Source organism: Chelon labrosus (genome assembly GCF_963514085.1).
Source record: "Chelon labrosus genome assembly, chromosome: 17".
Classification (NCBI taxonomy): Eukaryota; Metazoa; Chordata; class Actinopteri; order Mugiliformes; family Mugilidae; genus Chelon; species Chelon labrosus.
In genome coordinates this window covers 12,554,158-12,572,943 of record NC_140350.1, presented here as the reverse complement: position 1 = coordinate 12,572,943, position 18,786 = coordinate 12,554,158, and the positions used below count along the sequence as shown (strand labels likewise).

At 43.2% G+C, this 18,786-nt stretch overlaps 1 protein-coding gene across 1 annotated transcript in view; it reads right to left on the bottom strand.

The window, feature by feature from the left end:
• The window catches only part of cadm2a (cell adhesion molecule 2a), a 205,005-nt gene extending 192,651 nt beyond the window's left edge, over window positions 1-12,354 (bottom strand). Inside the window, exon 1 of the mRNA XM_084564606.1 lies at window positions 11,841-12,354. Coding sequence (XP_084420732.1) covers window positions 11,841-11,901 — 61 coding nt within the window. The 5' untranslated portion in view covers window positions 11,902-12,354. The remainder of the gene's footprint in view (window positions 1-11,840) is intronic.
• Window positions 12,355-18,786: the final 6,432 nt, after the last annotated feature.

Here is an 18,786-nt window from a genome sequence, read left to right as displayed (position 1 = left end):
AGCTGGAAGGGGATGAAAGCCCTGCAAGCAGCCCAGGCAATAATTCTGTTTGGTATCGTGTCATACTTTAAAAGGCCCAATTTGATACAAATTAGCGAGTAAATGTCTACTTGCTTCAAGTTCATTCAGCGCTAGTCTCTGATATTTCTGGCTTTAGGATGATAGAGTGATGTTTCCGTTTCAAACAGCGCCTCGCTGCGCGTCGCCATGCACACACATAATGCACCGTAATATCTGTGATTTAAGCATTACGCCTAATTTAAACAGGAAAAGTGTCATCCATTTAAATGTCATAGTCTGTATCCGTGGGAGGGGCAGACCTATTTACTGCAGCAATATCTCTTTGTAGGCAAAGGGAATCCAAAAGTGCTTCCACTAACACACCATGACTGAACTATGTGTTGAGAGAACAAAGTGAGACTCTGATTAATCCATTTCGTGACAAGATCGTCTGAATTTTTAGGAGGGCTGCATGTGGGGGTGTAGGGCCTAGGCCCCATTGTTGGGAAAATATATCAAAAGCGTTTCATAATAGAGGAAAATAAATCATTTTCATTACTATATATTTACCATGTGGGCACGAGCATTAAGTCTAAATGATATCTGTCTAGTATTGAAAGAACATTTCATATTATATCCCGATTTGGTCAAATTAGTTTTTGCTGCAGAACAATATTTCTGCATTGAAGGGTATCACATTGCATTGCAATAGTCTGTGACTAAGGAAACTGAAAGACTCAGATATAGCCAAACATTTCTTTTCTGGGTGTCTCCCTATTCATTCACTGTAGTTTCCTAACTAACTACTCTGAACTGAACCCAGCTCTGCAACCATAATTCCTATGGGTTTAAGATGGCTCCACGATTACACAGTGTGAAGGTCGCTTCCTCTCACACTGGCTCAACTATGATCAGCTGAATTGAGGAAATACTATAGTCTAAAGATACAGCTCTTTTTATATTTTTTTTGTTAGAGGCTCACTTTTTAATAAGGTCAGGATTAGGGTGACCAGTGCATTAAAGCAAGGGCTTAGGATCAGCGCTTAGTCCAGGACAGTGGGCTACCATTTACCACCTCAGTGCAACTGTGGTTAACACTGTCTCATTATTACTGCGGTGCCCAGAGATGTTTGGCCTATCTCTTGAGTAATGGCTCATGTCCGCGGCTCCGTGTGTGCACTCCGTGTGTGCAGCGGGTATCGGAAGGTGACCACTGGCGTGAGGCTTTTGCATGTGTCATTTCTTATGATTTAATATTTGCTTGACTTATATCTCGATTCACCGTTCGTCCCCCTCTCCTCCACTATCCATGACAGCTACAGAGTAGTAATATAATGTTGCTCTGAGGGTGCTTCTGGGAGGATTAGCAGAGATTAGCATTAGCTGGTCCATTTGAACTGGATACACATAGAGCAGCATTTGCATGTTGGCAAACCAGTCTGGGATAGTAGCCATAGTATGAATTTACAAAAGGCAAGGAAGAAACGAGAAAAGGGGAATATGTAGATGCAGAGTTTCAAAAGGAGGAGGTCACAGAACACCGTCAGGGTTTTCTAAATCAAGGCCAACAATGTGAAATGGACCAATGATGTGGTCTTTTACAAGAACACTACCGGCAATAATAAGATAAGATTTCTGAAACCATTAGATTTTTTGCAGTCATCACTGAAATGCCATAAACTCTAAAAACAAACGACTGTCGCTAAAAGCTGGGGCACACGGCCAAGGTTCCAACGCAAATCCTATCCATCAGAATTAATCCACCTAGATTCACTTCCCAGGTGGGCCACAGATTATGAATTAGAACTATAAAATGCCCTGAAAACAAGCCTCTGACAAGCAATTACAAAAGCTGTGTGAGCTTATAAAAAAAATGTTGCGTCAGGCTGCTAACTGAGTAGTGCACTAAAGACAGATTGACAATGTTTATGTTAAACAACGGCGCACATTTTAGGCATCGCTCGCAATCAGGCCTTACTGGATTTTAACACCGTGAGAGTCTTTACTCACTTCAGCCAAAGGAAGATTTTGACTGTATATGAGATTGTTAGACGGGATAATTGATAGCACTGTGACACAAACACTAATGAGGAAGATAAAGAAGGAATTGGGTTAACCGTGTTTGCCATTTCAAACGATAAGAGACGAGGAGAGGCAGTGCAAAGAAAGGGAGAGCATTCTGCTTCCAAAAGAATGCTTCTGCTGTATGTCTAACTTGTCTGCTCGTTGTTTTCGCAAAGCACAATGCTTGCTCTACCCAACTGGAGCAAAGTGAGAGAAAAGCAAATAGCTTTAAGATAGGCAGTGAAATTACCCGTAATTGGAGACCATTTAAAAACATAATAACTTCTTTGTTTCCTCAGCAGGAGGTTCAGGGCTGGGGAAGCTTTTTGATTAGAACTGGAGATGAGTTCGCTATAAAACTACTGAGCCAGGCCTTAGCCAGCGCCATGCAGCGTGCGTGCGCTCGTGTCAGATCTCGCTGCCAAAATGCAAAAATTGATCATTCTGGATGAGGCGGGATTATCGGGGGTCCAGCGCCGGTTCAACGGGGACCAGTAGAAAATATCTTGTCACGCCAAGTTCCACACGAAGCATCAGGGACAAGCGATCAGGCTTGTAAAATCTGAAAGCATCGATGTTGAACGCCAATTTACAGAAAAAACAAAAAAAAAAAAAAAAAATGAAGCATGGAAATATGTATTAAAATCCAGCTGGAAACATGCCACCGCATTTTTTAACAAAGATGTGGAGGCAAATTGTCACCGTTCCACTGAGGAGGATGGTGGAAGAAAGCTTAGGGGTGTGTGCCACTTAGGACGAGGGGGAATAATGTTGTGTAGCATATAATGGATTTGCAATGTGGCAAACAGAGACAGATGGTGGAGGGGGCTGTGTGTTTCTATGTGTTCGCTAGCTTGGACACACGCACGCACGCATACACAAAGCACAGCACAATGTGTGTGCAGAAGAAATCCCTAAGGCGCATTATGTATGCTGCCGCTCGCTCACCCAAGCCAAGGGTCTCAGTTCATTTGGTTTTTAACTGTTATAAATTGTCTCACTTGACTCCATCTTCCCTCCCCTCTACAACAGGCCTGGAGCAATCTCTACACAGAAGAGGAGCCAGACTCCAAACTAAGAACCAATACAAGACTTTAAAATACTCGGAAACAGGATCCATGTTGGGATATAAGTATAGATTACACTGTGAATGGAGGACACCGAAGCTGGGAAAAGAGCATAGATACAGTAATACATTGTATTATTTCTTCTTGTGAAATATTATCAATACACTGGAGTGGTTACTACTTGACTGCTTGTAGTGGTGGTGCTTCAAATGGCATGCTAACTAGCAGTGAAGAAAAGTAAAGCTTGTTACATGCTCTGCAAGAAGCAAGAAATTAACACTATTTTGTTCTCACAGCCCTCGTTTGGGAGTCCTCACAGTTTGTTCTCGACATATCAACCGGTCGGAACCTTTTTCTGTCCAGCAGTTATTCTGTAATCGGCCAGAAATTGGAAGTGGGCGTGGTTAATGCGGGAAAGTGGAAATGCTAGCGGCCACTCTGTGAGCTCCCAGGTGCTAATATCAGCAGTCTACCTCTCCTGGGTAGAGATTGGCATACTGTGTGTGGGGCATTCTGAATGAACGGGGCGATCCAACGGACACGGTCGTCAAAACGACTGGCCGACATCCGAAAATAAGAAAAGTGCCTCTCGTCGTCCACCTCCCACGTCTCCTGCTTACGATGCTTACGTATGCGGCAGTGGGCAGGGTCCTTGCCCGTAGTTCTGCACTTGAGTTTCTCGCGAAGTATAAATGACCTGGCCAGAACTAACTTTGCTGTTGTTCTTGCTCAAGAACAAAACAAGAACAAATTTCTCGCTTCTTGCGGAGTATGTGCCAAGCTTAACTCACAGCGGGAAAAAATGGCGGATGACGAGGAAACGCAAATCAAAGATCATCATCTTTCATATCAAAAGTCTGGACCCACTTCGGCTTTTTAACACCCACGTGAGAAAAAAAAAAATTCTGTAAGGACTGCACGATCTTGTGAAACTGCACAACCAACACAAAGAAAAAACGCACAGCTACCTCATCATCACCCCGGTCTTGTCATCGGCTTGGAATCAATACAGTGTTTCAAGGTACGCTTCCTTATTTCATTCCCAAGGGATCCCACAGAGATAAATGTGTATTTTGTGTTAATGTTTAAGGCTCATCCGTATCCTGGACCTCCAGAACATGTGGACATGGACACATTTCCGTCGATGTGTATGTGTTTTAAAGCGGTGCTAAGCTAAGAAACACCTTCGTGTGCACTGTTTTATCTAAGCTGTCAAATTTATTGACACTGACACCACAACATAATGCAGTGAATAAATGGATAATTCCTGCTTTATTTTTTTTTATCGTAAATTACTCTTTGATTCCAGTCTCTACAGGTGTATAGAGAAACGGCAGCCTACCTGAAGGACTGACATGGTTAGGCCAATATCAAATATACATGTAAGACAATATATATTAAAAGCACGCGAACACAGTATTCACACAGAACAACCAGGAAGTACTCCCAGTGCAACACAGAAGCCTTGTTCTCACTCTTAACCTTAAGTTTCACTGTTGATTGTTATACCGTGTGTACATGTGTGTGTATAATAAATAGTGTGTCTGCTAACAGGTGTGTGGGCTTACGGTGTAAAATCTTTTCAATTGGATGAAATTTCACACTTGTGGCTCTCAAAAGTAATCACTGAATTGCAGCCTTTAAATATAATGCATGGTCTCCCTAGTTTCACACGCAGACAGAAACCCACATGCAGACACACGAACACAAACAAGCGAACACGCACACACTCCCCAACCCATCGCGCAACCCTCCATTCGCTGCCACCTAAAGCCCTGAAACAACGCAACGGCAAAAGGCGTTTGATTTACGACGCGCGGCAGCCACCGTGAAAGGACCGATTCTGTTCGAGTCCGAGACAAACATCAGTAGATTCTCCCGCGTTAGCCGCGTTTAGAAACGGTGCTCGTGCAAAACAGAGTCTAATAGCTTTCAAAGACCAAATTAAGATGTGGGGGGACCCTCCAGCTGATGATTAGACATGGGACTAGAAAGTGACTTCTGGCGATAATATGAATTCGAAAACATGCACACATACACACTCGAGAGCACGCACACGCATAAATAACCGGCGCACACAGAGTCAATTAACATGAACATGTGTCTTTGGGGAATTATATTTCAATTAGCTTCAGCTTTCCTTTGAGACCATAACACTAAAACAAGTGCATAGCTGTGTATTTGTGGGTGCTGTAAATCCTGCTATTCAATTAGTATCATGCCGTAACTCCATATTGTTACTGTATACAGTACAAGCTACGCAGTTATGCACTAAATCAGTGTTTTGCACTAAATAAAAGAAGAAAACAATTTAAATGGAGCATATATACAGCTCTGGAAAAAAATAAGAGACCACTGCAAAATGATCAGTTTTGCTGGTTTTGCTATGTATTTATTAAAATGAACATTTTTGTTTCATTCTATAAAGTGCTGACAACATTTGTCTCAGTAAGTAGAATGAGGAGGCTTGTGTTGGAATCGAACAAACACTGGATTGGACTGGCTGCCATAGATGTAGAGATGCTGATTTAAGAAACATTTGTGGGAGTGGTCTCTTAATTTTTTCCACAGCTATATATATATATATATATATATATATATATATATATATATATGCAGTGCAGCTGCATTTGAAGCCGATCCATTAGGACTGTGTAAAAAAACTCAAAGAGCAGCAGTGATATACGCGGGTATGGGTTTGTTTCTTTGGCAACCCCAAATTTTAGGGCCTGCCATTGGATCTTTCTCTTCATTCGCTATTGCTTTTTGCTCTACGTCCAAAATCCTTCATCATATTCTCTGCAAGTTCTTCCCATCAACCCCGGTTCGACTGAAACATATGCGTGTACGCGGTCAAATCTGGGACACCAACACAGATGCAAAACAGTAAAACAAATCCGTTACTTTTAAAGCTTCATCCCCTCGTCATCATCGGAGCCAATGTAGACCTCGAAAAACAAACAAATGTCAGCTGTTTCTTCTCACTGTCTTTACCCTGCCGGGCCTTCGCGCACGCATATTTGCCACCGGTGCACACGTACAATATGGCTCAGTGAGCAAGAAATATTTCTGTACACAATATGGGACAAATTTGCTTCGGCTGAATTAATTTCTGTCAAGATCAGACGCAGAGTCCCTGAACAATAACAGGGTCGGGGCTCGAGAGGAGAGTAGGCAGAGTCACTGCTGTCCATATCTTTATCTCTCTTGAAGAAAATGATTACTGTAACATGTACTACCGAGACTCCAGACTGTGGCCCTCGGGGAGATGTATGAAAAGAAGCTGTCAGATGAAAGAGCACATAGTATATAAAAAAAAAAAAAAAGAAAAAAGAACTTTATCTAGGCTAGGAGTTGTTAAGCGAGAGGACCATATGAGAACCTGCGGCGCACATAAGGTTAAACCACGTGCACATCAAATCAAGCCACTTCATTTGTTTGCTGCTTTGCATGTACGCATATGTGTGTTAGTTTTCTTAAACTTCTCCTTCAGTTCGATTTTTTTTTTCCGTCTTTCTAAAAGCAAAAGATTAGAATGCGCTCTATATGAAGAGTTTTAATCCAAAAGGTGATTGTGTTTGTGTCTCTTTCTTCCAGAGTGTTTGAGATTAGTGACACATGGCTTGTCAAAGACTGGAGCTCCAGATTAGCCCCTCTCTAATCCTTTTGAATTCTGCGCTAATACAGCCATCACATATGCATGCGCGCGTACACGCAGACAGAAGCGCTCGCGGCCAACAACACAGCCGACGTCATCCCCCGATGTCTGCGCCCATATTTAATTGGGAGGGGAGTAGATGATATCTGCTCGCTGAGGTTCGACTCAAACAAAAACAAAGACGCTCGCTTGTCAGTCAACACGCGGCAAAACGAACTGGCCAAAAGTGGGAATCCTACGAGGCCTGAAGTTTCTTTATGTGAATGATGCAAACAAATTGAATCAGCGGAATAGTCGGAGCAAGCTCATAAACATCTCACAGCAATAAACACGCCAGTTTGAATTCTAACTCGCACGCACACACAGCTACGTGTTCACTTTGAAGAAAAGCCCCATCAGCTGATATGTTAGCTGAGCCTGCACGCTACTTTCACCAACTGGGAGGTCTATTTGGGGGTGCGAACTTGCTGTCTGCTGACGCCTCGGCTGCAGCCGTATCCACCTGTGGGCTTGTTTTTCTCCACGGGAGGCTGCATTTGATCTCTCGTATCTTTGGGCTGGCTCTAAATTACGCTTTCACCCGAGAGATACGCGACGCAGCCTTGACGCCAAAACAAAAATCTACACGGATTCTCTACAAAAATGTTCATCTGTGCATTAGAAACCTTGCACAAACCTCAAGAGCACACGAACATTTGATTCCATTACATGATGCCCATCATTCAGATTAATACATACATTTTTTAGAATTAACGCGCGGCTCATACCATTTATACGGAAAATATGAAGTGTTCTTGAATTTACACTTGGCAGCATAATTGCGGATCTCTCTTTTTTTTTTAATTGCTTGAAACGTGCAATGGTTGAATGGATAGAGAGTGAGCCTATTTCATAGGTTACTTGCTCGATCACTAAAGCCCTGTACAGCAGAATTTAATAAACTGAATGAGTGCTTTAAAACGTAAGGTGATGTGTATGTGAACCCACACAATGAGACAAGCTGGAAACCTTGAAGATGTATATAAAACTTCAGCAGCATGTATAGGACATTCACGGCGTGTAGAATGAATCTTACCTCTTTTTAAATGCGTAGGTATTTACAATTCAAATATCAGGTCTGCAGTATTACTTCACTGGTACTCACCAACCTATACGGTACATTAGTGGCACCGTAAAGTAAAACGATGACGTGGCTGGCCTCGCTGTCATTCTGGGGCATCGTTTGGTGTGGGCTCATCCTATTTTGCAGGCTCATAGATGCATAGGGGATTTCCACAGACTGGTTTGGGAACTGAGAAATCAGCTGGTGCTCTGCATACTGGAGAATATTTGCATAAAACATTTTATCTCCTCCATGGTTTTAAGGTAACAATGCCGCCTGTCTCTTCTTTCCTCGCTTCAACTGTATGTCTGAGCACACCGCGAGATTGTCTGCGTTTAGCTCGCCACAGACGTACATTCTCAAGAAGAAAAGAAAATTGCCCAAACACGAAAGTTTAAGGATAAGGGAAACAACTGGAACAGGTGGCGGGATCACTGTAATTGTTTCTGGAGCAGTTCTGGAGAGGTACATCGCCGCTCTGCCATGAAGCGCTTGTAAGCTCTGAATCTTACCACGTTCCCCTCCAGCCTCCTCCTCCTGTCTGTTTTAACTTTTTTAACACCTGGACTAACAAAAGACTGGCTTTGATCATAGGAAATCCCTTGGCAGAGCAGCAATGAATCCGCAGTGGGGCTCGATGTGTGTGTGTGTGTGTGTGTGTACGTGTGTTTGAGCGTCTGTGTGATGCACATCGAGCCAGTGCCTCTCTGCTGAGGATACTCGGCATTGAAGTCTCATGGCGTGGTTGTAAGGTACGGCGCACCTTACATGTGCCGTGTGTCAAAGCGCAGCCATGAAAATGAACACACAGTCGCAGACACACAGAAGTGGAAGGGAGAGTGAAAGTGAGCAAAAAAAAAAAAAGAGAGAGAGAGAGAACATCTTGTTTCTCCCGTGTAATCAGTGGCTCTGCAAACACACACACAAGGCCGCTTGTTATCAGAAGCTTTCCCACGCTGCCGTGGTACAAAGCTCCACACCAGGATGGGAGGATGAAGCGAGGGAGGAATGGACGGAAGTACAGAGGGATGGAGGGTCAGCCTTCAGCAGCTTAGACTCACTGCGGGGATAAACACATCCCTCAGCAGGGGTTCGTATTTAGGCTAGCAAGATCAGAGTTCAAAACAGACAGACTGCAAGGCAGGCAGAGCGACAGGAAACAGACCGAGCAGCGGAGATAAACAAGCATCCAAACAGCAAACAACAACCAGTGCACAAATCACACACACGTACACTTAGGTGGAGGCGCTTCCACATTCCTCCTCCTCCTCCTCCACACCCCTGCTCCCACATTACTCTTACACATCAACTCCTCTATTCTAGAACATCTCCCTCTTCCTCTGTCGCTCTCCGCCTCTATCTCCCCTCGCCTGCTGCTCAGCCCCGAGCTCTTACGTAAGAGGCCCATTTGCATAACAGGCTGTTTTCTCTGGCTACGGCACGGGCACACGAGACACTCTGGATAATATGTTAACAACTCGGGCTGTTGATAAACAACGACCTCCATCACAACACTTCACGTTCACACTATGTATGGCGCAGGTCTTGCCGCTGACAGAGATTTAGTGCCTCTGGATCTCTTGATGCCAGCTGGCTCGGGGCCAGAGGGGCTGAAACAGCTGTCATTTACACAGCGCACGGATATGTCTTCGGCTTGATGGGTTTCATTCAGGGGGAGTATGACCTGGCGGCTGCGTGGAACCTATGCAATAATAGGTCTTGCACCAAGAGATGACTGTTCAAATCAAACAGCCTAGCATTATCCTCTTCAGGGTTAGGAGGAGAGAGAAAAGAGAAACATGGGAGCGTGTGCGGTAGGGATGCACACATGAAACGAGCCCGATGTGCACTCTGCTGCTACTCCTCTTCTAACATGAGACACATATATATATATATTTATATAAAGAAGCACAAATTTGCAGGAATGTATGAAAACACACACACGTAAAATCACGCATCCACACACTCATAACGAGCGTGACGCCCTTAAGAGAATAAAAAAGAAAAGCTGTGGAACATCAATAAATGCTGCAGTGGAAGCTGTCAGATATACCGTAAGATACCTCATTACACACCAATTAATTAAGTCAAGAATGGCCTTAATCATGTCAGGTTATTAAAGAAGGATTGCTCTCTCTCGCTCTGTCTCTCTAATGCACACACACACACACACACACACACACACTTCAAAGAGACGACAACAATTGATCAAGGGAATCAAGCCCAAATGATCTCTCATTTGGGATTTCTCCTTTACTCTGGTGGAAAACGCCAGTTAAAGTCAAGATGACGCTAATTTTTTTTTTTTTTTTTGTGCGTTTCATGTAAATACATTTGTTATCCAATGCCTTAAACACATCTCGACGGGATCTGAGGGGCTTAAAGTGCTCTAAAGCTCATTGTGGCACGCATTAACGGTCGAGTGTCATTCAATACTTAAACACAGCGCGTATTGAGGAATTGCTGGGTAACGACTCCACTCAGATGCCCTGCAAATTGTTATCAGACTTGAAACAGCTTTTGCATAAAGCATGAATCTCAAAATAGGAGCCTGATATCAACACCAAGGGTAGCAATGATGCCGCGTTCCAGTTTGACGGAAAATGAAACCTTACATGTCTTTATAGGATAACCAGAGTACATCCTCGACCCTGTAGCTATTCGCACATCGATTTCAGAGAGGCATAACACAGAAAAAGTTGTCGGCACCGTGTCATGAAAGACAAAAAAAAAAAAAAAACGTAAAAAATAAGAGTAAATCTTTTTATTCTTATTATACTTAAGGCTCACCCGTAAAACATGCATGTGCCATCTTAAAAGCAGGTGTGTACACTTCACCGTGACCTTGACCTCCAATGTCACCTTCCCCTTGTGTTTACAGTCTCAACACCACAGTTAGGTGTTTATAGTAAACTTATCAAAAACAGCCTGGAGATCGGAATAAAGTTCAAAGCGTGAGGCGAAACTGTCTCCATCTTCTAAACCGAAATGTACAAAGACAATGGCACAGCTTCCAGTAATGTCACCACATATTATTATTATTATTATTATTATTATTAATAAACAGGAAACTTTTTAAGAATTGAATGGGGAGCCATATTGTTCCTGGCACGCCTATACAGCTGAATTATAAGTATGTCTGCTACTGCGTTTGAGCTTGTTGACAAAAGCCTTTTTCATTATTAATTTATTTATTTTAATCCTTATGCAAACAAAGCTCAACGGAGCTGATCGTGCGCAACAGCCAGAACAGAGTAAACACAGGTGGAAATGTTACACGGAGACGCAACAATAAACAGATTCCACGTTGGAAGGGCTCTGCGCGAATATGAGCTTCTGAAGCTCTCGGCATCAACAAACATTTTGATGCGTAAAACGCTGCCATGTCTCCAGGACACATCCAAAAACAGCCGCGAGGTTGGTTATTTGACAGTGAGGTGTGTCTTTTTTTTTTTTTTTCATTGCCACTCACTCGCAACAACATAACGCCACATCACACGTAAGGAGACGCGCCAGTCTATGTGGCCCGCGGCCATGCCCGGGACGTGTCCTGCGCGCACACAACAGGGGGAAAACATGTTTTACCCTTATTCCTCAGCATTAACATCCAAGAGATCCCGCATGTTGCAGGACACGCACTCTCCTCCGGGCTGCCTCGAGTCACGCACGTTAGCAGACAAAGGCGCACGCATGCAACACACGTAAACAGGCGCTGGCACGGATACACGTGTACATGTCAACGGAGGGCAGAAAGAAGCAGGGCTCCGCATCTTTCCGCCAGGTCCCGCGTGTGTGTGTGTGTGTGTGTGTGTGCGCGCGACCGCTCGTTCTGTCCCTTCATCTTGCCCTGCTGTTGGCCTGGAACATGAGCGCGGAGTCGCACGAAAAACACACACGCGCGCGCAAGCACACAACACGCGCACCTACGCACCACTTGTCCCGTGCTCACCTTTCAGAAGAATCCCGTAAATAGTGTAGAGGGTGAAAATCAAATTACTCTTGAGATTCATCCTGTCTTCCTTGTTTTATTTTTTTTTTTTGTTTTCTTCTGGCTCCTGTCCTCGCGCCAATTTCTCCTCTCCGTCTCGCCGCTGGACCTCGAACAGAACCGGACGGCTTTGCCAGCTATCCAGGTGGACTTGAGAGTGTGTCTTTTGTGCGTCGCCGGGAAACGGGGTTAACACAGCCGACTTCAAGACCCGTGGACTGTTTTGCTTTTCAAAACGGATATATTCTCGCTCCACAGGAAAAAAAATAAAAAAAAGAAGAAATGTTTTGGATGCACCGCCGATGAGGTACAAACACAGTTTACGGGACTGTAAACAACAGCCGTAAACCTCAGGGGCTGAGAGAGCAGTCGTCCTCCAAGAACAGGATATATATGCCGCCGTTGCCTTACTACTGCCTGCCCCGCTCTTGGTCTACTGTGCCACACAGTCCACAGCACATTGAACACGAGTGGATTGTTTGAGTCCCGCCCACACGGTCTTGACGGACATGAAAGGTGAACCAATCGCGAAGACCCGAGGCTAAACGAGGTGGGAGAGGGAGGAGGGTGGGATGAGGTGGTGGAGGGGGTTCAGCGCGTCAAACGCTGCAAGAAATATCCTTTTTGACAAGTTTTTAGACGTAGAGTGTAAAAAAAAATGATTGTTGTTCAATGCAATGCTGCAAATATCTGGAAATATCAGCATCAGGTGAAATGGGAAGTCTTCCCATCTGTATTTGATTTAATTTGTGTGCACAGAAATAAAGCAATGAAACAAACAACAGTACATCGACACACGTACACATATATAGTCAAAAATAAAACAGTAGAGAGGCAGGAAGTTGAAAACATTTACACTAATGCGCTTCCTCTAAATAAAATTAATAAATTATACTAATGCTTGCATAATAAAGTTTGAATCAATGCAGGAACTGCTGCAGTAAAGGGTGCGGAAAAGCTGGGGACGTTGTGGAAGGTTATGCTCGAGCCTGCTGTCCGTTATTTGAATCCACTGCAAAACGGCTTGGAAAGTGATTCAGCAAGTCTGGATGTTATTCCTGATTTCTGCAGCGTCCGAGTGAAACATAGCGGTCCCTCTCAGATGGATTCCACTATAGGTACAGGCAGAAACAAGCCGATCATCATTTTTTGCAGCGTGCCAGCAGAATGGGCTCTGAATTCAAAACAGAGAAAGAGCATGCAGACATGCATCTGGGTGTGAGCCGTCCTTCCACATGAACCGGGTGAGTCACAGTGGATGTTCCATCGCTTGCTCCGTTGATAGTGATGATCCAGGTTGGAGGCCTGTGAAGAATCGAGGTTGACAACCGGCTGAGCTTTGAAAATTGTCTTGCAGAAGACAATCAGAGGGGTGGAGAGGTGAGGTGGGATGTTTTAGGGCAAGGTGGCGTGTAGGCACAGGGGACAGCGGGGGAAAGTAGTCTGCAGCCATTTTGGAAAAAGCTGTCTGTGCAAGTTCCTTAATACAAGGGGCTGGTGAGACGGCGGTGTGAGGAGAAAGGACTGCACCAGTGGATGATTCAATATGCGATGTTTGTCTCAGTTACAGAGAAGTTAGCAGCTTCTAAGTTCAGAAACTTAGAGGCAGTGTGGGCTGAAATAAAGGATTTGGATATTTTACATCGATGGCAGTGTTTCTGGAACCTTCTGCCAACGATATCGTCAACAGAGAGAAACACAGAAACTAATTAAGACTGTTTATCACAAAACACTGTCATATACAGCCCAGACTATACGTGTTTTTAGCTGTGACATATTTTATTCTTCAAGTGTTGTGCCTCAACACATCCAGGCATGAAATCAAATAATGAATACAAAAGCTTTCATTTTAGATTCATTTCAGTACTGAAACAACAGTGGGTGAGATATAACGCCTTAAAGCTCCTGGGATCCGGTAGTTCATGTTTGTCCTCTGTAGAGGACATGAGTCTCTTATTGATATTAAAAAAAAAAAACTATATAAGCTAGGGACATGAAACCTGTTGTGCCATGTAGAGGATGTCCTGGCCTTTCCAGTGGTATATCATTGGTTTGGGGGTTATTCTCAAAATGGCCGACATCTCACTGGCCACATTTTATGGGAGCAAGAGAGGTAAATAGCTGAAAAACATACATTTATCATGGTTCTAAGTGGATATTTGATATGTTTGAGTTAGAAAAGGGTTTTAGTTAATATTAAAACTAGTTTTATTCATATGCGCAACGTTTTAACCACAGAGCAGTATACTTTTTGTTGATGTCCTCTGTGGTGGACATCGGGACTCAGTTCATCTGTTTATATTTAAAATCCATGGTATCAAATCATGGTGACAGTAATTTGACATAAGCAGAGAGAGTTTTACTCAAAATTGCACATGAGATTTGAAATTTTGTTTGAAAACTGAAATTGTATCACATCCATTGTGATCCTATTTGGGTCAGGAGCAACATGTAATGTATTTGCTCAACAGTAGAGATAAATCTTAAGCATAAAAGAAGAGGTGAAGAGATTATTAAAAAAAAAAAAAAGAATTAGGAAATAAAATAAGGCACAGCTTCCTAGCTTGGATGTACACCATCATTCAAGTTGTCCATAAAGTAGTAAGAGCAGTGACAGATCAAATAGGATCACAGGAACGTATTTAACTGCTAAGCTTACGTATCGCCCCTGACACAATCATAAGCAGACATCTTGGCCTTGCATGGCTCCTGTTTTAAGTGATGGTTCCTGTTGCCGGTAGGCTTTTCATGTGTAGGGCATCAAGTAACTTGACTGCAGTAAAGTACCCGACAGGTGTACAGGTGGGCTGCTTTTGGGACAGAGTCTGCAAAGCTGGGACTTAGAGGAAATCCAGCACTCCGAAAGGCAGAATGCATCCCAAAAGGAACCCAAGTGTAACTTGTTTTTGTGTGTGACAAACACAGGAAACAGTTTCTGGGGCTACAACTCAAAAATATGACTCTTGATGCATGAATAAATTCTAAGGCTGATGACAATCCAATTAAGGGTTTGGGTTAGGCGTCCTCTGTGGACATTTTGAAACTGCTGATTTCTCATTCTGATCATTGATCATTCAGAATAGTGCCAGGTAACTATATTTTAGTTACAAGTTTTAATTAACTTCATAATTGTGTCAGTTGTTGGTGTTGCTGATATTGCAGAAACAATTTGGTAGGATCAGACAAGAGAGCAAAGAATTTGAAACCCGTTTTCCACCATAAAGGACATTCTATAAATACCTAATATAAGATGTTTTTAGAAAAACACCCAATAGTCTCAGTTTATGCAAAATGACAGAAATTCTCAAATTTAAATTTTTCTCGGCCCCAGGATAGTGCATATATTGCAAGGATTCATGGGTAATTAGAGAGGCTTTTTTTCTTGGAAAGTGTGCCTGTTAAGTGTGCTTAGACCGAGGTCTGTTCAGTACAAAAAGGAAACAATAAAGAGGTTCAAAACTGCAAAAAAAAAAAAAAAAGCACGAGAGGTGTGCTTAAGAAACATATAAAAGCAACAATGAAGAGCACAAGCCTTATGGTTGAGCCGTTGAAAGGACAACATTTTTGCTGATGTCCATGAGTTCAAGACTTTTGACATTCACTGACTGTGAAAGGTTTTCCACGGAATATTAAACGGGACAAATGTGTTTGACTCCACTTCTTTAATCTTAAACTGTGTGTAAAAAGGGTTACACTGCATTTTCCACACAGCTGGTTCCATATAAAGCTGAAACTTGACGTCTTAATGTAGCAGTCATTATTTTATTTTATTTCGTATTGTACAAGCTGACGCAGGGGCCCCGTTGGCTGTATATGAAAATATTTTATCATCGCTAAGTAACGAAGAATTCTAGTTGTGAGATTAGAGAGAAGAGGCTGCGAGCCGCGTTGTTATGCCATATGCACAGAAAAAGAAGTTTATGAAGAACAAACGTTCCATTGAGGTTCCATTTATGATACAGTATCACCACTTTACAATGTGGCCTTTCTAAATAAAAAAAAAGAAACTGATTTGAACAGTGTAATTAATGTACATGAATGTCAAACAACTTCACATTAATCTCAGAGGAAACATCGGAAGCTCTGCAATCAGATGTTTTATGCAACAGTAGAAATTAATACGATGTTGTTCAGAAGCAAGCAAAGTCAGTTATGGATCAAATGTTTTATGCAATGGTTTCACAATCGCCCACTGTATCACACTGTGTCTTATCTTTCCTGGCATATCTCTGCCGTGAAGGCACGGGGTCTCCGTCTCAGGGTTCATCTTTAGCTTTATTAGGAGTTATCTTCTCAGCACACCCTATGCATTATTTATCAAATTTGCTTTGCTTTGCATCATTTTAATAACGCAACTGAAACTGCTTAGCGGGAAACGTCCACAAAGAAAACACAGTGTTGGTCTTACCATCACTTCCTCTGCACCCCTTCATTGTTTTCCTTAGTATTTCTCATAACCTTCCCTTGACTTTCATTCAGTTCTTTCGACTGCGAGCAGATATTTCAGAAATACAGTGCTGCTGTTGTACACACACACACACACACACACCCACACACACACACAGTGGTGCCCCTTGTTTTTCCGTTGAAGATTTTAATCACTTTGTGGAAGATGTCCTATAAATAAACTTGACTTGGCCTGCCGATCCCCTTTTGGGTCAATCCACTTTAAGAGGGGGTGCTGCACACCTTGTAATGGCTCATTTCACACTCTCAAAATTGGTGTGTGCCATCACTAGGAGGCATAGCAAGGAGCCGAGGGGGGGAGGAGGTTGTCGTCTCTAAAAAGCGTTTGGATCCAGGAGAGAGCCCGGTCAGTGAACTGATAGAAACAGCACATTCAAGTTTCCGCCTCACCTGGGATCGTCTCCCTGCTCCAGATGGCAGATAGACCAGTCAGCCCCCCCCCTTCCCCTGCCCCCGTCACACACACACACACACACATGTGCACACACGGCCGTTAATGCACACCCTCCTCTCAGAGTTTCAAGTAACCACCACCTGCTCCTGGCTGAGACCATTGTTCACTGGTCCACCTAATGTAGGCTGACACATGTTGCCAAGCTGAGGGCTGAGCACTTCGGCTTGAACGGAACAAGGCGGGGCACAACATAAATCTCCTCACCTTTTATACCAAAATTTTCTTTCATGCATTTGTCTCCGTGTGTGGGTGTGTTCCCTTGAATGACCTACTTTGTAACAAACAGATAAATGATAAATAAGATTGAGGGGGAAAAAAGGGATAATCCAAGAAATGCATTTTAAAACACTGTCTCTGAAAAGGGCACATTTGCAAACCATCTTCAAATTCCCCTTTCTGAAATGCAAATGTATGCTCATCTACTCATTAATAATAAAGCCAGCTCTCTATTTTAGTTACAGAAGCTTATTTCCCACCACAGTAAACACAACACAATGTGAAGTCTTGAATATTACACATTATGTCTCCTTCACACTCTTTGGACTCATGGCATCTGTTAATAACGCACAGTTATTAGAAGTTTGTGGTGTGACATCTGGAAGTATGTGGGTGTTATTGCCAGGATTTGAGGGGTTTGGAGCGCTCTCATTTTTTTATTTTTTTATTTTTTTGCAGCTCTCCCCTGCCATCCGTTTTTCATTTTCCTGCTGCTTGCTATTTACCGTCTAGTTGAAGCAAACAGTATCAGCAGTTAGATGAGTTACCAGCGATCTGGAATACCTTGTAAGCATGAAATTGCTAATTGATATCAAATTAAGAGCTATTTAAAGACGGCTAGAATTTATCGCATTGGGTTTGGTAACTTTCAGCTCATCCTGTCTGTGTCTGCAGCTCAGCACAGACTGCCTGTCAACACACGTGCCGCGTAGCGACTATACATGCCAGAACTAGAAAATGAGATACCTTCAGACAGAGCAGGAGCAGAGCAAGAAGTTCTTCTGCAGCACAGACCGCCAGCTGAGAGCAAAGAAAATTGTACGTAGATAATACAACACCCCGGGAACCGAAAGATTTGCTACTTTTCAGACCGGATGCATAACTTCAATGCAAAGCCGGCGTCTCTTGCAGACACCTGAGTGTTTTTCTCCCACTGTGCCGGCGGTATAAATGACCTTTCCTTCAGATTTTTTGGCAACCATGAAGTGCCACAAAGACCAGAGCTATTGCAGGCTGCCACACCACAAGGGGAGACTGTCTGCCAAATACTACCAGATCCAACGCTCAGCAGCAGTGTTGAGATTAGAGTGGCACACCAATTGTTTCAGTACCACTCACTCGGAAAGTGTTCCTAGATCAAACTCTGCATACAAAGACAGTAGGGACTGCCCTCTTGTTAATGAGAATGGCAACGTTCCACATCCATTCAGGGGCGTATAGACACTCCGCCTGGATAAGATTCAATCTCATACTAGGACACTGAAAAGAATGCACGTATGCGTCTGTACATGCATGAGTCTGTACTTCTTTGATTTGTAGTGAATACCAGGCACGGAGATGGGAAATAAACAATGTGTTGGTTTTGTTGCTTGGTTACTAAGGTCAAGTTCATTCTGGAAATATTCAGGAGCAGAACATTTACTTTTCGATGGCTCCAAGGATGTGTAATGTTTACCCGCAGGTTGTAAAAGTCAAGTCTGGTAGCTTGGGTGTTTTAATTCTCTGGGCATTTCGGGGGGGATGTTGAGGTAATGGCCTCTAGGTGTGTGTTGTTTTTTTTTTTTTTTTTTCAAGCAAGAAGATAGAAAGCCTTTAGCACTAGCATGGCAGGCCATTACACAGCATACAACACACACCACTCTAGCGTCCCACATACTTCCATGCTTCCTTTGTGCACTCTTGTGCTCTCTTATGTCCCCATCACGCCTACGCACTGCCATTCTATTGTAGCAAACACAGCTACAGTCATACATAATAGTTTCCAATGAA